Here is a 26,536-nt window from a genome sequence, read left to right as displayed (position 1 = left end):
CGGTCGTGTGCATGAGCCCTTACAGAGAGAATGCTATCAATTACTGATAATGCCTCCCGCACCTACTGAGAGCTGTTCACAGGGATGGTCTTAAGTTAGAAAAAGTAGAAATATTAATGCAAGGCTACATGCATAAGAACTTGAATGGGGTCCGCGATCCGCATCAGACTGTCCACACCGCAAAAAAAAAAGTAGTGCATGCGCTACTTTTTTGCGGTGAGACGGCACGGCCCGAAACACCACGGAAGCACTCCGTGCCTCCGTTCTGCATCTCCATGATTGCGGACCTATTCAAGTGAGTGGGTCCGTGATGCGGAATGCACGCGGCCGGTGCCCGTGTATTGCGGACACGCTGTATGTATGGGTTGTGTGCATGTAGCCTAAAAATTACAAGGTTTACTGTCTTTTTCCACAAGAAATATACATTGATCTGCTCCTGCTCTAGAACATGCTGCCTGCAGATTGCCGTGCATTTTGTGGGGACAGGTCCTCTTTGAGGCAGTGTTCACATCTGCTGACATTTACCCATATACAAGATATAGTGCCCATTTACAAGGGCAGATTATGAAGCCAACGATTGGGAATGAACATTCCTACAAACGCTTGTTTCCGATACCTGCCTCATGCTAATCGCCCACTGATCACTCAACAAAAGGAAGAAAAAATGCTAGCTTGCCAGCTGATCAGATCATTTAGGGCTCATGCACACAACCGTATGGCTTTTTCAGTGTTTTGCAGTCCGTTTTTTATGGATCCGTTGTTCCGTTACGGTTCCTTTCCGTTTTTCCATATGCCATATACAGTAATTACATAGAAAAAATTGGGCTGGGCATAACATTTTCAATAGATGGTTCAGCAAAAACGGAACAGATAGGGAAGACATACGGATGCATTTCCGTATGTGTTCCATTTTTTTTGCGGACCCATTGACTTGAATGGAGCCAAGCACCGTGATTTGCGGACAAGAATAGGACATGTTCTATCTTTTCACTGTACGGAAATACTGAAACGGAATGCACACGGAGACACTTCAGTATTTTTTGCTGAACCATTGAAATGAATGGTTCAGTATATGTACCGCATACTGAACTCAAAAAACGGCCAGTATACTGAACGCAAAATACTGTCGTGTGCATGAGCCCTTAGGCAACACAAGATCCTTGCTCCACGGTGATAAATCATCCTATATAAAACAGGGGTATGCTGCCTACAGACAATTCAACTGTGTGGGGGATGAAGGATCATAGTAACAAACATTCATCCCCATGACTGCAGTGTGTAAATGGGCCCTATGTTGCTAGGAGCACTGTCAATGGGATAAGTACACATTAAACACCCCCAATAAATTAATTACCAAAACACACACACAAAGACCACACTATTTTGGTTGGAATAAATTTAATTTCATCTGTCTGTAAACAAGGTGTTTTAATAGTTTATGGCATTTCCTTAAATGCATATTAAATCAGATGAGTTAGACTGTATCCCAGATGTAACAAAAGTGCAGGGAAAGATATGGACAAATTAACAAGAATGTATACAGGTTTTTTTTTTCTTTTCCTTTTACATGATACACAAGACAAACGGAAGCAAAATACTAAAATGTCTTTACAGAAGTGCCATTCCAGAGGAAGGAGGACCTTGTGTCAGTTAAAACCCATCTCGCGGCTTTGTTTTGTCATATGGCACAGAATACATATGAAGCTATCACAAATACAGCCAGGTTCATTCTAAAGAATGCCATCTACTATTCTTTAGTACAAAGAATTCTTATTTGTCATTTATATTAAAATAAGACGCTGAGCAGTGAATTTAACTGACAACCAGGTTATACACATCAAATAATACAAGGAAAATGTGCTGAACTGATTCTGCAGCAAACTTTCCCCAATTGTTAATTCGCTGTTACGGTTTAATCAGCAGCGCTATTGCAAACTACCAACCCCTTAAAACCTATGGAGAGAATCGAGCAGCAAGGTCATTGTTCTTAGGGGAGCCAAAGACAATAAGCTGGAGGACGTCACTGCAGCTGGCAGATCGGGCTGCCATAAGGTGGCCTGGACCAGTGTTCTGAGCGAGTTCAGTCCGAAATCACTGCATCATTGAGGCGCTTGGTAATGCAAGCCTCAAACCTGAAGATAACCATTCCCTTGTCAACTAGAATACTGATTCAGACCACAATGCAGGGCCTTATAATTTGGGACTGGTTTGCTTTAAAGATACATCATGCCTTTAAGTGCCTGGGAATTATGTAGCTGCAATTGGTCCTATGAACAAAAATATACCACAACATTATACATTAGAAGGGGTATAATCACAATATTCCCTACCAGAAAAAAACCTTACCACGTTATTGTAAGGGCTTCAATCACAATACTCCCTACCAAAAAAAAATAAAAAATCAGCTAGCTGGGCAAGAGCCAGTGTCAACGGGCACCTTCAAAAAGGAAGGATTTCCTATTTGTAGTGTTAAGACCGAGAAACCTGTTTGACCTATTTTATTTCAAGAGTGTAAGACGTTCTTGTAGAGCCTAGAGTCGACAGCAGGATCTTTGACCAGCCAACACTGTCAGAGCCAACGTCACAACTAAACAAGAGGATGGATATTTGTAGGAGGGCAAGACCAGATTAGTTCAAGGGGTTGCCTTGGCCAGGACAAAAATAAATAAATATAAAAAATATAAAATAGGGCAACATGGCTTAAAAAGTAAAATCTCACAATGTCCCACTGCTCCCATACAACAGTGACCAGTCCCATTACCAGGAAGTAGAAAGTGACAGGGTACCCATGTGGCATCAAGAATTTTTTTTATTTTAAGCTATTCCCTTTAACATTGCGATATGGGCAATTGCTCACCATGCTAAAGGCTGACGATACAGATCCACAAAAGAGAAAAATGTATAAGTGTAAGTTTACGGGACTATATGCAAGACCCTCCTACACTGGCGCTTCTGTAGCAATTCTCATGCTCCTCCCATGTCCATTTGCTGTGCTGCAGTGCCGGGTGTAAGATTGTAAAGAGGAATCTGAAGGTTAAAGGACACCCCCCCCCCCCATCTCAACCAGGATAATGGCTTTAAAACATTTCTTTAAAAATAAAAAATAAATGATTTGGCATATAGTAGTATGAAATAAAAAGGTGTAATTAAGTTATTGCACCAAAAACACATCCCTCCGGGCAGAAAGATCACTGCCAGACAGCGGCACCATGATCTGGACTCTTAATAGGGATCAATCAGAAATACACCATAAAATAGTAGTGAGAACGTGGACCCAGAATTTAGTGTTCCGTGTAGATATTTCTACCCGTGTTTGAGCAAAGGAAGACTAAGCTGAGCTGTGTATATGCTCAAACCACTCAAAAGGCAACCAATCCAGTGGTTTTATAGACATATTTCCTTTTCTAGTGTTTTTCTGTGTGCCACCATTCACCCCAGTATACATTATGCTCATGGCCCACGCCTTGTTGCGGTCCTGCAGACTTAAGACGCTAGGCCTCTACTTATACTAAGCCTAGACTTCTTGCAAGACAACACATGCATGTGCTTAATACATCATGCTTCTAGCAGAGCAGCACAAAATGGTAAAAAAAATCTCCTGGCAAAACTGAGTTTTGTATACAATGCCAACCACCTTGGTCAAGTACTTCGTGTTTTATAGGAGAAAGGACTGAAACTTGCTTAGCTGAGGTACAATTTGTGGCAAAGTTTACATTCGGTACTCAAGTTTCTTGAACTGGGACTTGTAGCCACAGTTGACTACACAAATCTCAAATACAATGTATCAGACACTATGGGTGACTAGTCCGTAAACACACTTAAAGCCACATAGTTCACATTTTGGGACTACAATTCAATCATGGGTGGGGGGGGTCATGAGTACTGTCGACATGGACGAAAGGACAATGGGCAAAACGTAAGACGAATGGGTCACCATCACACACAGCCTGAATGATGGGGAGACGCAGCGATTGCTGGCAGGAGATGCTGCTCAGTGGTAAAGCCTTTGAGGAAGGGTGAAAGCAGTTAACGGAGCATCCGGTTGGGTTGTCCCATTCAGGACATAAATTTGCCATGAAACTATAATTGCTTGAAAAGAAAAAAAAAAAGAGAAAAAAAAAAAAAGAACTTTCCCCACTTAAAAAGGAGACACAGGTTCATCCCCCATCACCCCATTTATTGCTAATAAAATTTCCAGATGCTTTGTTCAGACAGGAAAGTTTAGTAGCAATTTTTTTATTTATTATCCCCCTAGAATATAAGTTGGCCTAGCAGTTAGAATCCCATATCTCTCAAGTATTTTGCCATTGCAAACGCCTTTTTATTCAAGCCGCCTCCATGGACTCCTTCCTTCCCCATTGCGAATACCAAGACTGAAAGAAAGAAAAAAAAAAAACACAAGAGGAAGTTAGTAAAAATGCAGAAAAAATTCCAAAAAACAAACATACAGCAATTATATTTTTACATATATGCAAAAAGGACGCTTTTAGAAGCATCTTGCTAGTGTCACCTATTGGATCTGGCACCCTATAAGTCAATGTCTGACTTTTCAGCAAGCCTTGGAACTAGACAAGGCAAAACAGCCAAGCCATATTTTCATCCGCAGTCGGCTGTTCTGGGTGAACTTGCCCTTCATCAGTATGAAGGAGGATTCTGGCTGGCTGAGCAGTCCCAATATTTGTTCTTTTTTATTTTTGTGTACTCAATAAAGATTTACATTGTTTGATACATGGTGCGGTTTGCCTCCTTCTATAGGGTTATAAGGGTTGCAATGAAGCAATGCACAAATACGAGCCCAGATACGAATATGTACTTCCTTATTACTAATGTAAGTAATAGTGTGAGATGTAGTGGGGGTATTTTTATTTATTTTTTGTTTGCCCTCCAAAGCATCGGGACCATCTTAAAACAGAATATAGTGGTGAGACACCCTTTAAAGGAGATATGTCACCATTGGAGGTGTCTGGCGGTGGACTTACCCCACTGAAAACACATTCACGCTCGGCCAAACCGAAGATACATGTGTATGGGGAGTTTGTTAGGAATAGCTGTTGGTCAAACAAACGTTCGGGCCGCTTTAGTAGATTCACATCACATGAATATACACTACTCTCAAACAGTTAGGCCTCTTTCACACGAGCGTGTCCGGATAAGGTCCAGATGCGTTGCGGCAAACCCGCGCGAGTAGGTACGCAATTGCAGTCAGTTTTGACTGCGATTGTGTTCCGTTGTTCAGTTTTTATCGCACGGGTGCAATGTGTTTTGCACGCGCGTGATAAAAAAACTGAATGTGGTCCTATTCCTCACAGATAAAGACAGAAGAGATGCCGGCTGCGCGAACAAGTGGATTAAGGAGAGTTTAATTATTATTATTATTTGTTATAAGGGAAAATAATAATGATCGGGTCCCCATCCCGATAGTCTCCTAGCAACTGTGCGTGAAAAATCACACAGCATCCGCACTTGCTTGCGATTTTCACGCAGCCCCATTAACTTCTATGGGGCCTGCGTTGCGTGAAAAACGCACAAAATAGAGCATGCTGCGATTTTCACAAGTGATGCATGAAAATCACCGCTCATGTGCACAGCCCCATAGAAATGAATGGGTCCAGATTCAGTGTGGGTGCAATGCATTCAACCCGTGCGGAAAACTCGCCCGTGTGAAAGGGGCCTTAGGGATATTTGGCTTTCGGGTGAAATTTATGGAAAATGTAAAAAGTTCACGTTCCAGTGATATAAGATCATGAAAGTAGGACATTTAAGTAGAAGCAGCAATGGTGATTTCCTCATCTCAAACAATTTATTGAAACAAAAGCCAACAATAGTGGTGGTTATACCCCCACAAAAAAGTCAGTGTCTCAATAACTTGTCATGTGGCCTTGAGCATTAATTACAGCTTGATAATGACGTATCACAAGTCACAAGTCGACTTATTGTCTGCTGAGGCATGGCATCCTACTCTTGAAGGGCGGCCCTCAGTTCATTGAGGTTCTGGGGTACAGAGTTACGAGACTCTACACGGCAATTCAGCTGATTCCATAGGTTTTCAATAGGATTCAGGTCTGGAGAAAGTGCAGGCCACTCCAATTGAAGTACCCCAGTCTCCAGGAGCCCTTCCCCAATGATGAGACCTCGATGAGCTGGCACGTTGTCGTCCATGAAGATGAAATTAGGCCTGTGTTGTTCATGCAGAGGCAATGACTGGATTAATGAGGTTATCCAAGTAGTATGGGCTTGTCAACGTACCATTCACAAAGTGTAGGGCAGTTCTGTATTGAGTAGACACACCTGCCCACACTGTACCACCACCACCAAAGGCTCGTCTGGTGACAAACTTTCTGCTCAGCGTGAATTGACTTTCTGAGCCCACTGTTCCCTCATCCAGCATAGAAGCTCCCTGGTCCATGCAAGACGATGGTGCCTGTGGGGAGGCATCCTTGCAGGTCGTCTAGCACACAAACCATGCTGATGTAAACGGTTTCGAATGGTCTGATGTGACACTTGGGTGCATCTCACCTCCCTTAAATGTGCCTGTAGTTGTGTGGCATTCATCATCCAGCTTATTTATTAAGAGTGGCGTTCCCATACACTAGTCATGATCATCCTGTGCTGGAGTGAGATGCACCTAATTTATTACAAGGTAGATGCCTCCTAATAAATTCATCACATCTCTGCCCCTTTGAGCACCAGATACTCAAGTCTATGACAGCCAGGGGCTGGAGCAGTCTTGAGCTATAAAACTTATTCCAGTTTCTAGCGCAAGTACGTAAGTGGTTTAATGGCACACTCTTCTAGTCTGGAGGGTGCTAGAGATGGGTCCCAGACCAGTATAACCTGTAAAGTACAGACACTGCACTCCTAGGGATGGTATGCAAATCACACATGATTTATTTTGGCAATATTCCAGTAGAATTAAAAGGGGTTATCTGAGACCAACAAATGCTCCCCCATACGCCGGGCCCCTCACACTGAATCTACTTACCTGGCTCCCCACACCGCTACTTCTCCTGCGCGGATGAAAACATCCGTGTCAGAGCAGTCAATGGCAGGTGGTGACGGGGATGAGCCTCCCTATCATCACGGGTGACACTAGGGAGGCTCACCCCCGTCACCGCCTGCCATTAGCTGCTCCCCCCTTGATGTTTTCATCCGTGCACAGGGAGAAGCAGCTGGGGCGGTGCGGGAAAACCAGGTTACTAGATTCAGTGTGAGGGGCATTTGTTAGTCTCAGATAACCTCTTAACGTTTTCTGCAATAAGCTTTCTTCAGATACCTGGATGCCGCCCTGGAAGGAAGGGAGGATTAAAGATGGTAAAGGAAGCTGAGGATGGTAGCTCTCCAATGTGGAAGTTCGGCACTCGGGATGGGGTCCTCGGCATGTGTGATTTGCATATCATTCTTTGGAGTGCAGAGTTTCTGGCGTAAGTTACAGTAAATCAGTCAGGCATAGCTAAGCCTCGTCCCTTCTCTCACCACATCAGAAAAGTGGTGAAAAGCTTAAAACGATGCAAATTATGGCATAAATCTGACATGCGCCACAAGTTATGACTTTGACTCTATGCCAGAATAGTGGTGTAAATGCCCCCTATTGACCTAAATGGGTCCACGGTCCACACGCCAAGTATAGGACACGTAAAGAACAGACATGGAAAGAACATGGATGTTCCACAAACAGAAAGACTATGTCTGCAAAATGTGGACCACAAAAAAAAAAAAAGATTTTGCATGACCAGAAGCGGTCATGTGCATGAGTCCTTATTCTGAGAATTCATCATAAAATGTCTAAAATCACAAGTGGATGGTTGTTAATTAGATAAATCTTATGCTATCTAATCATAAACCAGCAGAATCTTAAGGGGTTGAACAAACATAAAAGCTATAAAGTTAAAGGGGTTATCTAATCTGAAACCTTTTCGAATGTCTGAATATCGTCAGTGTAGAGGTAATGCTCCCCCACTGGATATGTTGACAGCGATGGGGTGGTGCCTGGCTGCAACATAAAGCCCCCATTATCAGTTATTGGCAAGGGATGATGCTGGCAAGTGAGTATTTAGTGATGGGAGAAATTAAGCATTACTGTCAGAGCTGGGGCTCCACAGATATTTTGGGGCATTGATTATATATCTGTTGGTTTGGAATACATTCTGATCGAACTGGAAGCATTAGCCAGAGGAACCAGAAAAATTCAGCCTTCAGAACATGAGATTTGTTTTCTTCCTCGTCATTACTTATTTTTAAATCTTACGTTGTAAAGACACTTTATTTAACAAAAAAATATATATATTATATATATATACACACTTTTTGGGGTTAATTTCGGCATACATATTTTAAACATTAATTTCACTTCAATTCTTTTTAACAAGTTCTTTCTGAAAGAGCAGCTGAGACCATGTGTACAAGACGCAACTGTCAGCGACAGCTGGACATCTTAGAGAGGAGGCCGATTTCTCTGTAATCAACTTAGTATTATCCCAACACAGAGCTAGACGAAAGCCATATCAGCTAAAAGAACTAAACCACGCTCTGCCTCGATGCCCCGGCTGGGCGTTTCCAGTGATGAATGCCATGGCTGATTTATAAAGACACTCCGGCTACAACTGCTGTGAAATGCTCATCTCAGCACTGTAATAAAACGTTATTGTACAAGTATGCAGGCCTCCTGGGAACTATACTATTCCAGTATAGGGGGCCAAGCTACTTAAAAAGGAGCAGGTGACAGGACACTTCACATAACTGTAGGACGAACTGAGTCCATCACAGCGATCGCTACTTCTACAGCCTTCCAGTGACCCCAAGGCTGTGATATACTTTATTTACCATATTCGACTTACCAATGCAAGAGAATATGTGTTCTGACTGTCACACTTAGGCTGCGGCAGACTGGCCATAGAGACTACAGGAAATTTTACAGTGGGCAGATACCCGGGGGGCTGCCAGAGCACTCCTCATGGCTGCTGGCCGGGAATATAATGATCTGATGCTCTCAGCATTAATTAATGCCGGGCGCATCAAGTACGGTGATACAGATCAATGCTGTGGCGAGGGCGTCAGTATTCTGTGCTGCACGGTGATATTTGGTTCTGCTGGGGCAGTATTTTGTGCTGCACTGTGCTATTGCAGGCCCCGCCTACATGTGTTTGCCCCGCCTACATGTGTTTGCCCCGCCTACATGTGTTTCCTCCTGTCAATTTGGACCCACCTAAAACATGGAATCACTTTTTTTTTTTTCTGGGGCCACTTTTAGTTCCCAGTCCGCCTCTGCATCTAGGGCTGTTATATTTCTACTAAAGGGGAGAATATAAGCAGTAGCACATCCAATCAATCCTGAATCCAGGGCGCTGTGAGAAAAAATAAAATAAAATAGCTCTCCCTTACAATGTCCTGCAGTCCCGATCCCAACTGGGCCTACAGAAGCCAAGCGCCGTTCATGCACACATGACCACAAGCCCAGTGAAGAACAAAGTGGAAAGATATTTTAAAGGGGAGTACGTTTTTTTTTGGTTTACAGTTCTGCTTGGGTTAGAATATTAGCCACAAACGTTTTGATGCAAAAATTGCATTAAAAAGGTATTCCAGTTACAAGTTATCCCCCATTCATAGGATAGGGGATAACTATGAGATTGGTGGGGGTCCTATTGCTGGGACCCCCACAATCACAAGAATGGGGGCCCTGTACCCTGTGGAGGCCCCCCTCGAATGGATGGAGCGGCTTATCGGTAATGCCGCCGCTCCATTCATTTCTAAGGGAGCGCCCGATATAGCAGAGGGCTGTACTCACATGAGAGAAGTAGTGTAGAGTATTTTAATAAGGTATTTCTACCTGTCATAAGTGTGAAGTTGTTCTAAAACCCCTGGCAGCAAAAGGGCTAGGAACATGTCAGCAAGTGGACCACCCCTTAACCACCTAAGGCCTCCTGCACACGACCGTATGACTTTTTCAGTGTTTTGCGGTCCGTTTTTCACCGATCCGTTGTTCTGTTTTTTTGTTTCCGTTTCTGTTCTGTTTTTCCATATGGCGTATACAGTAATCACAGAAAAAATTGGGCTGGGCATAAAATTTTCAATAGATGGTTCCGCAAAAACGGAACGGATACGGAAGACATACAGATGCATTTCCGTATGTGTTCCGTTTTTTTTGCGGACCCGTTGACTTGAATGGAGCCACGGAACGTGATTTGAGGGCAATAATAGGACATGTTCTATCTTTCAATGGAACGGAAAAACAGAAATACGGAAACGGAATGCATACGGAGCACATTCCGTTTTTTTTTTGCAGAACCATTGAAATGAATGGTTTCGTATACGGAACGCAAAAAACGGCCAGTAAACGAAAAAAAACAAAAAAACGGTCGTGTGCAGGAGGCCTAACTGTTTTGCCCGAGTCCAGCTCAGGCAGTGAGAAAAGTAGCTAACTGGAGGGGGGAGGGCGTCTTTAGATGCTGCTATCTCCTGAATGGTAGCAGCTAGAAACATGGCACTGTTAGAAATAGAGTCGGGAATAATCCTGGGTAAAACAGTTTTTTACTTTACTGTGCATTCACAGCAGCCCGATTTCTATCAGTAATATCTTCCCCTGTACTGACATATTGCTGTCATTCTGGTATTGTCTGAAATCTTGGAATGTCAGCTTTCAAACGCGAGTTGTATGTTTCTAGCTGCTACCATTCAGGAGATAGCAGCATCTAAAGCAGCGCTCCCCCTCCAGTTAGCTACTTTTCCCACCACTGGAGCTGGACTGGGACAAAACAGTTAGGGGGTTAAAAATGGCCTAAAATTGTGACCTATGTGAAGCAACGAGCCTGCTCAGCCAGTGACTTACAGGTCTGTTCCTTTCTGGGACTCGAGCTCTCCCCATCATTTTCAGGGACATAGGAAAAACAAGGATTTTACAGAACACGTGGTACAAGAATTCCTCCCCTAGATCTAGAACAACTGGATTAAGAAACGTTCTCACCTCTGACAGCTCTTCCTACAGCAATGTTGTATGTTGGTTCTCCACCTTGACTTTTTGTCCTGATGTCCATTGTGTAATCATTTTCAATATACAGGCTGTCTCTGATCACCGAGCATTTCTTTCCTCCAACAGTTAGGCCATTAGTGAAGAATCCTTCTCTGTCCTTTCCTATCAGGACATCTATTTCTGCAGGCTGGGGATTGAAGGTGGAAAAAGACAGCAGAGAATATGATTAATTTGTGTTTAATTTACAGAAACAGACCAAACGAAGAACAAAAAGAAGCAGGACATTCCACTAACTTCTATAACAAAGTGTTACAGGGACCTAAGGATACAACTGTGGATGACATCAAGCACGCCACAACCTGAGCCAGAATGAGCTTCGGACGCTCTGGAATACACCGCTCATCCATAAACTTCATGGTTGGCATCTGTGCAATAGTACAATTCCACTGCAGAAGGGTCAAGGCAAAAATCTGCTATTGTCAGGGGTGTTGGGACCAAAACAAACATCATGGGAGGCCTTTATGGCAGCTCCGCAGAATAGAATGCACTTTGTAGGCAGGCCATACGGTGATGCTTCATGGTCTGCATCTCAGCAAGAGTTTAGCTCTAGTTACGCCCAACACATCTACTGCAGGTACCAGAGTCAACTCATAGATTGTAAGCTCTTGCGAGCAGGGCCCTGACTCCTAGTGTTTCAGTTGCATATTAGCCAGTTACTTTTGTTTTGTACATAAACCCTATGAATTTGCAAAGCGCTGCGGAATATGGTGGCGCTATATAAATAATATTTTTTATTTAAATTAGACTGGCATTTCATATAGCCAGTGTAGACTTGAGGTATAAGGCTACTTTCACACACGCGTTTTGGGCGGATCAGTCATGGATCTGCAAAAACTGATCCGTTACAATAATACAACCGCATGAATCCGTCATGAACGGATCCGTTTGTATTATCTGTAACATAGCCAAGACAGATCCGTCATGAACTCCATTCAAAGTCAATGCGGGACGGATCAGTTTTCTATTGTGCCAGATTGTGTCAGAGAAAACGGATCCGTCCCCATTGACTTCCATTGTGTGCCAGGACGGATCCGTTTGGCTCAGTTTCGTCAGGCGGACAGTCAAATGCTGCAAGCAGCGTTTTGGTGTCCGCCTCCAGAGTGGAATGGAGACTGATCGGAGGCAAACTGATGCATTCTGAGCGGATCCTTTTCTATTCAGAATGCATTAGGGCAAAACTGATCCGTTTTGGACCGCTTGTGAGATCCCTGAACGGATCTCACAAATTGAAAGCCAAAACGCCAGTGTGAAAGTAGCCTAAATAGCAATAGAAATTGGTGCAGCTCAGAATAAGTCTAAGTCTGCAAGAGGCCCTTCCTACTAAAAACTGCCGATATTTGTCACTTAATATGTGGCAAGCAAAGCATAAAAACAGCAAAAAGTCAACAAAGAGTCATATTGGCCATTAGGGTGGTTCCTAGCAAAGGGGTTTATATATTTAAAAAAACATTACTTTTTCAAACCCGTCTCCTCTTCACCCTCTAGACTTGCTGTTGAAATTGGCATCTCCCTGAGGGGGGGAAACAGAAGCAACGCTTATTCCTGTCCTGAGCACCGATTGATGGAGCAGCAGTCAGCAGGTACTTCCTACTGCTACTCAATGAATCAGCACACGGAGGGAGGACGACTGCATGGACTGCTGTATATAGCATGTTCAACTAGGCTGGGAAGGTACTCCCTAAACTCTAGTGTCACGTAAGCAAATTTCAGCTAAAGCCTTGCTGAGGCACAAGCACCTATTTAGAGGGGATCTTGTTTCCCATGGACTGATCCCTGTATGCTGCTGCCGAACTGAGGAGAAAGTGCTACTAGCAGATCATGGGGAACCAAAGGGGTAGAACTTCCAGGTACAGTCTTCATATCCTCATAAAAAAAGACCTTCAGACTTCAAGATGACAGCACTCACAGTACAAGAAACTAGTACCCTGTCCTGTGATAAGGAGACATACAAAGCCTTCAGACCCTTTAACTTTTAGATTTTATTTAGCGGCCATTATGGAAGTTTCTCCCATCTGCACACAGGATCTTTGCAGCTCAGCCAGAGTGACTATTGCGTTCTTGGTCACCACTCTTACCAAGGCCCTTCTCCCCCAATTATTTTGTTTGGTGGGGCAGCCAGCTCTAGGGAGAGTCCTGGTTGTTCCAAACTCCTTCCATTTAAAGCGTTTGTCACCAGAATTAACCCTATTAAACTAGATAATATTAGCGATGTGCAATGTCAGCTGAACCCAACTAGTCTAGTCCTACTTTTATCTATGCCCCCGTTACTGCAGAAATATAACTTTTATAAGATGCTAATTAGCCTCTAGGTGCGGGGGGGGGGGGGGGGGGGGTTGGGGTGTTGCCCCTGCTCCTAGAGGCTCCGTTCTCCCACCTCTGGCCATGCCCTGCTACACTAGATTGACAGAGCCAGGCAGCCTTCACCTCCAACTGCCGCCCTGTGCGCTGGGGAAATCTCACGCCGTTCAGTATTAGACACAGGCGCAGTGAGGAAGCCGGCAAGCGACCTTTACTCACTGCACCTGCGCCAAATACTGAACGGGATGGTGCGAGATCTACACTGCAGACAGGGCCGGAGGTAGGAGACCAACGCTGCCTGGCCCTGTTAAAAAGGCATATGCCCCCCAAAATAGTAGCAATCTAACCGTCATCTCATCCCGCAAAAATGATACCCTACCTAAGACAATCGCCCAAAAACTGAAAAAAAACGATGGCTCTGGAGACAAACGTTATTTTTTGTTTCAAAAATGATATAATTGTGTAAAACTTACATAATTTTTGTTTTGAAAGTATACATATTAGGTATTGCCACGTCCGTAATGACCTCCTCCATAAAAATATTACATGACCTAACCCCTCAGGTGAACACCATAAAAAAAAAAAAGCCATTTTTTCTCACCTTACATCACAAAAAGTGTAATAGCAAGCGATCAAAAAGTCATACGCACCCTAAAATAGTGCCAATCAAACCGTCATCTTATCCCGCAAAAAATGATATCTACCTAAGGGCTCTTTCACACTTGCGTTGTTGTGTTCCGGCATAGAGTTCCGTCGTCGGGGCTCTATGCCGGAAGAATCCTGATCAGGATTATCCCCATGCATTCTGAATGGAGAGAAATCCGTTCAGGATGCATCAGGATGTCTTTAGTTCCGGAACGGAACGTTTTTTGGCCGGAGAAAATACCGCAGCATGCTGCGCTTTTTGCTCCGGTCAAAAATCCTGAACACTTGCCGCAAGGCCGGATCCGGAATTAATGCCCATTGAAAGGCATTAATCCGGATCCGGCCTTAAGCTAAACGTCGTTTCGGCGCATTACCGGATCAGACGTTTAGCTTTTTCTGCATGGTTACCATGGCTGCCAGGACGCTAAAGTCCTGTTTGCCATGGTAAAGTGTAGTGGGGAGCGGGGGAGCAGTATACTTACTGTCCGTGCGGCTCCCGGAGCTCTTCAGAGTGACGTCAGGGCGCCCCACGCGCATGGATGACGTGATCGCATGGATCACATCATCCATGCGCATGGGGCGCTCGGACGTCATTCTGGAGTGCCCCGGGAGCCGCACGGACTGTAAGTATACTGCTCCCCCGCTCCCCACTAATACTTTGGCAGCCAGGACTTTAATAGCGTCCTGGGTGCCATAGTAACACTGAACGCATTTTGAAGACGGATCAGTCTTCAAATGCTTTCAGTTCACTTGCGTTGTTACGGATCCGGCGGGCACCTCCGGCAAATGGAGTGCACGACGGATCCGGACAACGCAAGTGTGAAAGAGGCCTAAGACAATCGTCCAAAAATTTAAAAAAACTACGGCTCTCAGATTATGGAGACACTGAAACATGATTTTTTTTAAATTAAAAAATGCTGTTATTGTGTAAAACAAATAAAAAAAATAAAAAAAAAGTATACATATTAGGGATCGTCGTGGCTGTAACAACCTGCTCTATAGAAATACCACATGATCTAACCTGTCAGATAAACGTTGTAGATAACAAAAAATAAAAACCGTGCCAAAATAGCTATTTTTTGTTATCTTGCCTCACAAAAAGTGTAATATAGAGCAACAAAAAAAATCATATGTACCCTAAAATAGTACTCAAACCGCAAACACTATAGCGTGTTTTTCATTGGGGGAGCAGTCCCACCGCATGTGGACCGCAGCAAACTACTATCCCCAGCAAAAAATGCGTACAATGGAGGATGTCGGCGCGGTCCACATGCACCACAAAGGCATCCTACACAAACCGAAGCATTGTGCGGATGAAAATATAATCATATAAATCACAGAAAAAAATGCACCAAACGGATATGTCACTGACTATACTGGCTAGTCATAAATGCAGATATTAAAAGCTGAGACTTGGACAGGAATATATTGGCAAAAGTCTCAGCTTTTAATATCTGCATTTATGACTAGCCAGTATAGTCAGTGACCGCGCCGACATCCTCCATTGTACAAATTTTTTGCTGGGGATAGTAGTTTGCTGCGGTCCACATGCGGTGGGACTGCTCCCCCAATGAAAAACACGCTATAGTGTTTGGGGTTTGAGCAGTTCCCCCATATTTGCCACGATATTTCTGTGATTTTGTTTTGTTTTATATGTAGTGTATGTGCCTTTACCTGGCATTTAAACACTCTTTTGCACCTGGTAGACTCCATCACATGGTCTGATATGGGTGTGGCTTACAGTCTGGCTTTATTCACATTGCACTGGCTGTCCTGCTAGGCGGTTGTGTGGAAGCCTGGCTGTGAGCTGGATTACATTACCTTCAGACCGTGTTCACACCATAGTTAACGTAGTGGTAGGACCCCTTGCCATGCTGAGTGACCGTGACGTGGTGCATGATGGGCTCCGATATTTTCCTGACAGGAATATATTGGCAAAAGTCTCAGCTTTTAATATCTGCATTTATGACTAGCCAGTATAGTCAGTGACATATCCGTTTGGTGCATTTTTTTCTGTGATTTACCCTAAAATTGTACCAACAAAACTGCCACCTTATCCCGTAGTTTCCAAAATGGGGTGTTTTTTTTTGGAGTTTCTACTCTATGGGTGCCTCAAGGGGGGGGGGGGGGGGGGGGGGTCTTCAAATGTGACATGGCAGCTTAAAATTATCCCAGTGAAATGTGCCTTCCAAAAACCATATGGCGTTCCTTTTCTTTCTGCGCCCTGCCGTGTGCCCCTACAGCAGTTTACAACCACATGTGGGGTGTTTCTGTAAACTACAGAATCAGGGCAATAAATAGAGTTTTTTTCAGCTATTAACCCTCGCTTTGTTAGTGGAAAAAAATTAAAATAGGAAATCAGCCAAAAAAGTGAAATTATGAAATTTCATCTCCATATTCCAATAATTCTTGTGGAACACGTAAAGGGTTAACAAAGTTTGCAAAATAAGTTTTGAATACAGTGAGGCGTGTAGTTTCTAAAATGGGGTCATTTTTGGGTGGTTTCTATTATGTAAGCCTCACAAAGTGACTTCAGACCTGAACTAGTCCTCAAAAAGTGGGTTTTGGAAATTTTCTGAAAAACTTTAAGATTTGCTTCTAAACTTCTAAGCCTTCTAACGTCCCCCCCAAAAAAAAAAATGGCATTCACAAAATGATCCAAACATGAAGTAGACATATGGGTAATGTAAAGTAGTAACTATTTTTGGAGTTATTACTATCTATTATAAAAGTAGAGAAATGAAAATTCGTAAATTTGGTATTTTTTTTTTTTATAAATAAAAATGAAATTTTTTGACTCAAACTTTACCAGTGTCATTAAGTACAATATGTGACGAGAAAACAATCTCAGAATGGCCTGGATAAGTAAAAGCGTTTTAAAGTTATCACCACATAAAATGACACGTCAGATTTGCTAAAAATGGCCTGGGCAGAAAGGTGAAAAGTGGCTTGGTCCTGATACGGTTAAAAGGCATTCTGTTTGCTTTCCGTCCTAATAGAAGTCTATGGGAATCAAAACGGATCCGTCTGGGTCCCATTATGAAAGACGGAAAACAAAGTCCTGTCGATAGGATTTTGTTTTTCAGCCTTGCATAACGGGACCCAGACGGATCCGTTATGCTTTCCCATAGACTTCTATTAGGACCGGAAGCAAATGGAATACCTTTTTAAGGCTTCCATTTTGCATTCTGTCCGGGCATTCCTTTATTTTCCGTTATAACGGAAAGCCATAACAGAATCCCTAACGCTAGTGTGAACCCACCCAAATCCCGCAAAAAAAGCCCTCCTCAGATTGCTATATGAACAGAAAATGTTAGTCCTATAAAGTAAATCTGCCTTATTGTACAGCGATACATCCTCTCCAGCCAAACAGATTTCCATTCAAAGCGCTGGAAAAGTTCAGTGACAACACAGAAGCTATAGTAGCATCCATTTTTGGCATTCCCGTTAGAATGTGTGATAGCAAAGACAGCATCTTTTGTAAGACATAACATTGCTTCCAATAGATGGGTATTATTACTTAAACATACTTTTAGTTATTGCTGGCTTACAGATTTAAGGGAATGGCGTGACTAAAGGGTATATTATCACAGTCACGATGCAAGATCCAATTTAAAGCAGTAACCCTTTTATGGAACAGTAGTCCATATATGCCCACAATGTTGCGCCGTACGTTTCGGTCCAGTGGGACCTTTATCAGCGGTCTTATCTGTGGCCTGGGCTGCCACAGAACACAGACCAGCCCAGGCCACAGATAAGACCGCTGATGAAGGTCCCACTGGACCGAAACGTACGGCGCAACATTGTGGGCATATATGGACTACTGTTCCATAAAAGGGTTACTGCTTTAAACTGGATCTTGCATCGTAATACTATACAATAAAATACATCGAATTTGCATATAATAATCAGGGTGCCGCAAATTTTTCAAAACATTCAACTGACTACCAAGTCCTTTGCGAGCACCTACCTACAGTGTGCAGAACCCCAATATATACTATAAACGGTATATTAGACGGGCAGATTTTCTACCCGATGATCGCAAACGAGCATTCGTAGTAACACTAATTAGCGATCTTCTCTTGCACACGACTGTATGCATTTTGCGGCCCACAAAAAACGGATCAGCAAAATCCATGTGCATTCTGCGGAACAGAACAGCTGGCCCCTAATAGAACGGTACTATCCTTGTCTGTAATGCAGACAATAATAGGACATATTCTATTCTTTTGCGGAACGGAAATACGGAAACTCAATTCACACGAAGTACCTTCCGTTTTTTTGGTGTTGACCCATTGAAGTGAATGGTTCCGCTTATGGTCTGCAAAAAAAACCGGAACGGACACAGAAAGAAAATACGTTTGTTTGCAAGAGGCCTAAATCTCATTTACACGTCAGTGTTTTCCATCAGTGATTGTGAGCCAAAACCAGGATTGGAGCCTCCACAGACATGAGGTACAAGGGAAAGAGCTGCACCTGTTCTGTGTTTAGAGCCGCACCTGGTTTTGGCTCAAAATCACTGATGGTAATCACTGACCAAACACTGACATGCGAATCAGGCATAATACTGCCGCTGATTGTAAACGCTCGCTCATCGGGCAATCCAGACCTTTTTCAGCATTCTGAAAGATCAGGATTTGCCGGTGGCAGATTTTGCTGTCTAATTACAATCTGCCGCAGACAAACCACTGTAGAGCATGGAGACAAGCGGATCGCTGCATGTAATAGGAGGGAACGCTTCCCTCCCGACAATCGTCTGCGTGATCGGGGTGTCTAATACACCCTTAAAAGGGAACCTGTCATCTGGATTTTGGGTATAGAGGTGAGGATATGGGCTGCTAGATGGCCGCTAGTCCCCATAGCTCTGTGTGCTTTTATGGTGTAAAAAAATAAAATATATATTTATACATATGCAAATTAACCTGAGATGAGTCCTGTCCCTGACTCATCTCACGTACAGGACACATCTCAGGTTAATTTGCATATGTATCAAATCGTTTTTTTTTTTACACAATAAAAGCACACAGAGCTATGGGGACTGGGTATTGCGGATGTGCTAGCGGCCATCTAGCAACCCATGTCCGCAGTGATATACACAAAATCCCGGTGACAGGTTCCCTTTAATTAAAGTATAATTCGTCACAAATTGCCAGAACTACACTGCTCCGTCAATTTCTGTAGCGAACAGGGCTGCACCGCTGCGCCCACTGACGTGAACGGGAGCAGCACTGCAGCAACAGCTCCATCTACTACAGACATGGCACCGGAGCTACTGCAGAACAGCTGCCGATCAAATATTTATGACTCATCTTAAATATGGGCCATCAATATTAAACCACTGGAAACCCGCTGTAATCTAACAGTCCTTTCAGGGAGATCCCGGAATCATTTTTCTAATATACTTTGTAACAGCTTTTGCCTTTTTTACTAAATAAATTGGCACCCAAAGACCTGATTTCTACCATGCTTTAAATTCACTACTTTCCCACCTTGCTGACGGATTCTTGGAGCTGTAGCAATGGGGCCCACAGTGATGGGTGTACGGTCAGGAGCACACATTGCTGCACCTGCCTGTGCCCCCTCAGCTTAGCTAAATACAATGTGCTCTGCCAGGGTTAGCTAAGCTGAGGGGGCACAGGCAGGTGCAGCAATGTGTGCTCCTGACCGTACACCCATCACTGTGGGCCCCATTGCTACAGCTCCAAGAATCCGTCAGCAAGGTGGGAAAGTAGTGAATTTAAAGCATGGTAGAAATCAGGACTTTGGGTGCCAATTTATTTAGTAAAAAGGCAAAATCCGTTAAAGTATATTAGAAAAAATGATTTTAGTGCAATTGGACAGTTAAAGAAAAAAAAAAATATAAAAGAAAAAAAAAATGTTGAATAAGGCTACTTTCACACTCACGTTTTATGCGGATCAGTCATGGATGGATCCGTTCAGATAATACAACCGCATGAATCCGTTCCGAACGGATACGTTTGTATTATCTGTAACATAGCTAAGATAGATCCGTCACGAACTCCACTGAAAGTCAATGGGGGGACGGATCCGTTTTTTTATTGTGTCAGTGAAAACGGTTCCGTCCCCATTGACTAAGGCTACTTTCACACTCACGTTTGGTGCGGATCCGTCATGCATCTGCACAGACGGATCCATTCAGATAATACAACCGTCTGGATCCGTTCAGAACGGATCGGTTTGTATTATCTTTAACATGGCCAAAACAGATCTGTCTTGAACACCATTGAAAGTCAATAGAGGACGGATCAGTTTTCTATTGTGCCAGTAAAAATGGATCCGTCCCCATTGACTTAAGTGTGTGTGTCAGGACGGATCCGTTTGGCTCAGTTTCATCAAGCGGGCAGCATTTTGGTGTCCACCTCCAGAGCGGAATGGTGACTGATCGGAGGCAAACTGATGCATTCTGAGCGGATCCTTTTCCATTCAGAATGCAAACTGATCCGTTTTGGACCACTTAAGTTGTGACAGCCCTGACTGGATCACAAACGGAAAGCCAAAACGCCAGTGTGAAAGTAGCCTTAAATTTTAGTTTCTCTTTAAAAAAAAAAGTTCAAATTAGAAAAGCTTGCTACAAGATATCTGTGTGGCCTCATACGCACCCCAAAATCATACCAATCAAACCTTCATCTCATCCCGCAAAAAATGAGAGACTCTACCTAAGACAATCACCCAAAAAAAAAAAAAAAAAAAAAACAACTATGGCTCAGAATATGGAGACACTAAAACATGATTTTTTTTTTGTTTCAAAAATGCTGTTATTGTGTAAAACTTAAATAAATTTAAAAAAAAGTATACATATTAGGGAAATCGCCGAGTCAGTAAGAACCTGCTGTATAAAAATATCACATTACCTAACCCCTCAGGTGAACACCGCAAAAAAATAAAAATAGATATAAACTGTGTCAAAAAAGCCATTTTTGTCACCTTACATCAAAAAAAGTGTAATACCAAGCGATCAAAAAGTCATACGCACCCTAAAATAGTACCAAACTACATCTCATACCAAACAAAAATGAGCCCCTACATAAGAGACAGTTGCGGAAAAAAAAAAAAAAAATTATATATATATATATATATATATATATACATATATATACATATATATATATATATATATATATATATATATACACACACACACATACAGGGAGTGCAGAATTATTAGGCAAGTTGTATTTTTGAGGATTAAATTTTATTATTGAACAACAACCATGTTCTCAATGAACCCAAAAAACTCATTAATATCAAAGCTGAATATTTTTGGAAGTAGTTTAGTTTGTTTTTAGTTTTAGCTATTTTAGGGGATATCTGTGTGTGCAGGTGACTATTACTGTGCATAATTATTAGGCAACCTAACAAAACAAATATATTGGTTTCACTGGTAAAAATAAATAATTGAAATGGGTATATAACATCTCAGCATTCACAAATATACATTTCTGACATTCAAAAACAAAACAAAAACAAATCAGTGACCAATATAGCCACCTTTCTTTGCAAGGACACTCAAAAGCCTGCCATCCATGGATTCTGTCAGTGTTTTGATCTGTTCACCATCAACATTGCGTGCAGCAGCAACCACAGCCTCCCAGACACTGTTCAGAGAGGTGTACTGTTTTCCCTCCTTGTAAATCTCACATTTGATGATGGACCACAGGTTCTCAATGGGGTTCAGATCAGGTGAACAAGGAGGCCATGTCATTAGATTTTTTTCTTTTATACCCTTTCTTGCCAGCCACGCTGTGGAGTACTTGGACGCGTGTGATGGAGCATTGTCCTGCATGAAAATCATGTTTTTCTTGAAGGATGCAGACTTCTTCCTGTACCACTGCTTGAAGAAGGTGTCTTCCAGAAACTGGCAGTAGGACTGGGAGTTGAGCTTGACTCCATCTTTAACCCGAAAAGGCCCCACAAGCTCATCTTTGATGATACCAGCCCAAACCAGTACTCCACCTCCACCTTGCTGGCGTCTGAGTCGGACTGGAGCTCTCTGCCCTTTACCAATCCAGCCACGGGCCCATCCATCTGGCCCATCAAGACTCACTCATTTCATCAGTCCATAAAACCTTAGAAAAATCAGTCTTGAGATATTTCTTGTCCCAGTCTTGACATTTCAGCTTGTGTGTCTTGTTCAGTGGTGGTCGTCTTTCAGCCTTTCTTACCTTGGCCATGTCTCTGAGTATTGCACACCTTGTGCTTTTGGGCACTCCAGTGATGTTGCAGCTCTGAAATATGGCCAAACTGGTGGCAAGTGGCATCTTGGCAGCTGCACACTTGACTTTTCTCAGTTCATGGGCAGTTATTTTGCGCCTTGGTTTTTCCATACGCTTCTTGCGACCCTGTTGACTATTTTGAAGGAAACGCTTGATTGTTCGATGATCACGCTTCAGAAGCTTTGCAATTTTAAGAGTGCTGCATCCCTCTGCAAGATATCTCCCTATTTTTGACTTTTCTGAGCCTGTCAAGTCCTTCTTTTGACCCATTTTGCCAAAGGAAAGGAAGTTGCCTAATAATTATGCACACCTAATATAGGGTGTTGATGTCATTAGACCACACCCCTTCTCATTACAGAGATGCACATCACCTAATATGCTTAATTGGTAGTAGGCTTTCGAGCCTATACAGCTTGGAGTAAGACAACATGCATAAAGAGGATGATGTGGTCAAAATACTCATTTGCCTAATAATTCTGCACGCAGTTTATAATGTGCGGCTCGGACGCGGACCAAAACAACGGCCGTGTGCATGAGGCCTAAGGCTTAGTACTGTACTGCTATCTACTGATGCCAGAAAGACCTGCTCCTTAGGACACCAGGTGAGACCCTGAAGAACCTCTTGTCCTAAACCTAGGGAGTGATTAAGGGTACATTCACACCGAGGAGGGTTCAGTTTTTATAGCCATTTTGTGTGTGCATCCATTTTCTGGTTGCTTATCCATTTTTATTAGTCGTTTTACATCTGTTAAATAGATGAACTTCATAGCTTTTTTTTATTATTATCTCAACCCCTGCAGCTCCCTCAGTGTAAAAAGGGAACACTTGATCCGCAATAATGGCACCAGGACCAGACTTTCCCAGGAATGTTATCATCATGAGACTGAAAGTACCACGTCCTGCTGCCTCCAGTGCAGATCAAGTGTTCCCTTGCGTGCAAGTGGACGAGGCATTATTATTTTTTTTTAAACCCCCTGAAAGCACTTTTACATAGTGTACCTGTTTTCAATGGCTGTTAAAAATGGGCCCACTGGTTTTAATGGGGTCCTGTCTGGCTGTAAAAAACAAAAATAGGTCATTAAAAAGGATAGGGCCCATGCAACAGGCTTTATTACTGTCCTGCAAGTTAACTCTTAGGCCCCTTTCACACGGGACGAGTATTCCACGCGGATGCGATGCGTGAGTTGAACGCATTGCACCCGCCCGGAATCCCGACCCATTAATTTCTATGGGCTAGAAAGACGATCGGGATGGAGACCCGATCATTATTATTTTCCCTTATAACATGGTTATAAGGGAAAATAATAGCATTCTGAATACAGAATGCATAGTAAAAAATAGCGCTGGAGGGGCTAAAAAAATAATAATTTAACTCCCCTTAATCCACTTGATCGCGCTGCCGGCATCTCTTCTGTCTCCTTCTTTGCTGAACAGGACCTGTGGTGAGCATTCATTGCAGGAACAGGACCTGTGGTGACATCACTCCGGTCATCACATGATCCTTTACCATGGTGATGGATCATGTGATGACCGGAGTGATGTCACCACAGGTCCTGTTCCTGCAATGAATGCTCACCACAGGTCCTGTTCAGCAAAGAAGAAGGAGACAGAAGAGATGCCGGCAGCGCGATCAAATGGATTAAGGGGAGTTAAATTATTTTTTAAATTTTTTTTTTAACCCCTCCAGCGCTATTTTACTATGCATTCTGTATTCAGAATGCTATTATTTTCCCTTATAACCATGTTATAAGGGAAAATAATACAATCTACACAACTCCGATCCCAAGCCCGAACTTCTGTGAAGAAGTTTAGGTACCAAACATGCGAGATTTTTCTCACGAGAGTGCAAAACGCATTACAATGTTTTGCAATCGCGCATGTTCCCGCAACGCACCCGCACCTTTTCCCGCAACGCCCGTCTGAGAGAGGCCTTATAGATTCCAGTATTTTAATTTTTTTTTATTTTATTTTTTTTTATTTTTTTTTATACGAGATGATTTTCTAACATGTATTAGTCACCTCCTTATTTATTTCTTAGGGGTGACATTTTGGGGAGTTAGGAACCAGACTAGTTTTTCCATACAGTAATGTCTCAACTTTAACTTTCCAGGTTGTTCCTCACTATATAAAAAAAAAAAAATTAAATTTGCAAACCTGTTAGTTTTGGCAGGACTTCTAATTGTCAGAAAAGTGGATAATCTGCATTAGGATAGGCAAGCAAATCTACCATTCTGCATACAGGTGCATTTCAATAAATTAGAATATCATTGAAAAGTTAATTTCAGTAATTCAATTCAAAAAGTGAAACTCCTATATTCTATACATTTATTACTTATTTCTTTTAATGTGGATGATTATGGCTTACAGCTAATGAAAACCCAAAAGTCAGTATCAGAAAATTGGAATATTGTATAAGACCAATTAAAAATGATTTTTTATACAGAAAGGTTAGCCTGCTGAAAAGTATGTACAGTATATGCACTCCGTACTTGGTGAGAGCTTGTTTTGCATGAATTACTGCTTCAGGGTGGCTTGGCATGGAGGCGATCAGCCTGTGGCACTGCTGAGGTGTTATGCCCAGTTTGCTTTGATAGCGGCCTTCAGCTCATCTCCATTGTTGTGTCTGGTGTCTCATCTTCCTCTTGACAATACCCTATAGATTCTCAATGGGGTTTAGGTCAGGAGAGTTTGCTGACCAATCAAGCAGAGCCATACCGTGATTATTAAACCAGGCATTGGTACTTTGGCAGTTTGGGCAGGTGCCAAGTCCTGCTGGAATATGAAATCAGCTTGTCAGCAGAGGGAAGCATGAAGTGCTCTAAAATGTTCTGGAAGACGGCTGCGCTGACTTTGGCCTTGATATAACACAGTGGTCCAACACCAGTTGACATGGCTCCACAAACCATCACTGGCTGTGGAAACTTGACACTAAACCTCAAGCAACTTGGACTGTGCACCTCTCTCCACTCTCCCTCCAGAATCTGGGACCTGGATTTCCAATTAAAATCCCAAATTTACTTTCATCTGAAAACATGACTTTGGACAACTGAGCAACAGTCCAGTGCTTTTTCTCCTTAGAGCAGGTAAGAACCTTCTGACGTGGTCTCCGAGTTAACACCGGTCTTAATAAATGTGCCCCTAAATGCTTAAAATAAATCACTGTGTGTAATGAATCTATAAGATATACGAGTTTCACTTTTTGAATTGAATTACTGAAATAAATTAACTTTCCGATGATATTCTAATTTATGGAGATGCAACTGTATCCAATAACTCTCCTAGGCCCAGCGAAGAGAGAGCGTACAATAGGCGATCGCTTCTCTCTCCTTGTGCGAAGGATCAGTGGGGTCCACTGTGGATTTCCACCTCTGCAATGAACAAGATCGAATCTGCACCATAATTAGTGACAAACCTGATTGTAACACCTGTGGACGGGGCGGACTGGGAACCTAAAATGGCCCCGGGGGGTGGGGGAAGAAGGGGCCACATGTAGGCAAAGACAACAGAAGTAGGTGGAGTCTGTAATACCAAAATGCAGCATAAAATACCACCCCAGCAGAACCAAATCCCACAATATTGCACAAAATATGGAACTGTATTGTAGTCCTGAGGATGGCTACAGGGCTCCAGATGGCGATCAAAATGGTCGCCAATGAGACTTTGTAGTCTTGTCTCCATTGGCGCCTAGACCCTCCGCTGCTCTGCCTCTCTCACACGAGGAACTGACATGGGACGCGCTCTCAGCGAGTGCCATGTTCTTCTCAACAGCACAGGGGAGGAGGCGGCAGTCCCTTCCCCCTGTGCCGCTGCCACCAATGGGCTGATAGCAGGGAGGAGGAGGGGAGAGGCTGGGGCCACTGCACCACCAATGAATATAGTTTATGCTTAATACAAACACAGGCTGAGCTGCGGGTGCCGACCATATCCCATACCCGGCACCCAGCCTCTGACTGCGCGCTGCGATCCGCCGCTATTAACCCAGCTTCTCTTCTGGGCGTTCCGATTGGACAGCGCTACAGCCAGGGAGAAGGAACGCCCACTAGAGCAGTGTTTCCCAACCAGTGTGCCTCCAGCTGTTGCAAAACTACAACTCCCAGCATGCCCGCACAGCCAAAGGCAGCCAGGGCTTCAGTAGCGTCCTGGCTGCCAGGCTTACACACTGTTGGGGCTCCGATCGGAGGAGGAGGGGAGAGGGGACCCTGTGGCCACTGCCACCAATGATTAATAGTGGGGGGCTTGGGTGGGGGGGCGCACTGCGCCACCAATGTTTTTAATACTGGGGTGGGGGTGGGGGGCGCACTGCGCCACCAATGAATAATACTGGAGGCTTGTGGGG

The 26,536-nt window shown here is 43.3% G+C and overlaps 1 protein-coding gene across 1 annotated transcript in view; it reads right to left on the bottom strand.

Annotated features, from left to right (window-relative positions):
• Nucleotides 1-1,379: 1,379 nt before the first annotated feature.
• The window catches only part of PFN2 (profilin 2), a 47,233-nt gene continuing 22,076 nt past the window's right edge, over nucleotides 1,380-26,536 (bottom strand). The window contains exons 2-3 of the mRNA XM_040428080.1: nucleotides 10,958-11,150; nucleotides 1,380-4,373 (exon numbers count right to left, since the gene is read on the bottom strand). Of these exons, the coding sequence (XP_040284014.1) occupies nucleotides 4,276-4,373; nucleotides 10,958-11,150 (291 nt within the window). The 3' untranslated portion in view covers nucleotides 1,380-4,275. The remainder of the gene's footprint in view (nucleotides 4,374-10,957; nucleotides 11,151-26,536) is intronic.

The sequence above is a fragment of the Bufo bufo genome, chromosome 4, assembly GCF_905171765.1.
Source record: "Bufo bufo chromosome 4, aBufBuf1.1, whole genome shotgun sequence".
NCBI lineage: Eukaryota > Metazoa > Chordata > Amphibia > Anura > Bufonidae > Bufo > Bufo bufo.
Note: the sequence above shows the minus strand (reverse complement) of the source record. Positions and strands in the feature narration are given on the sequence as shown.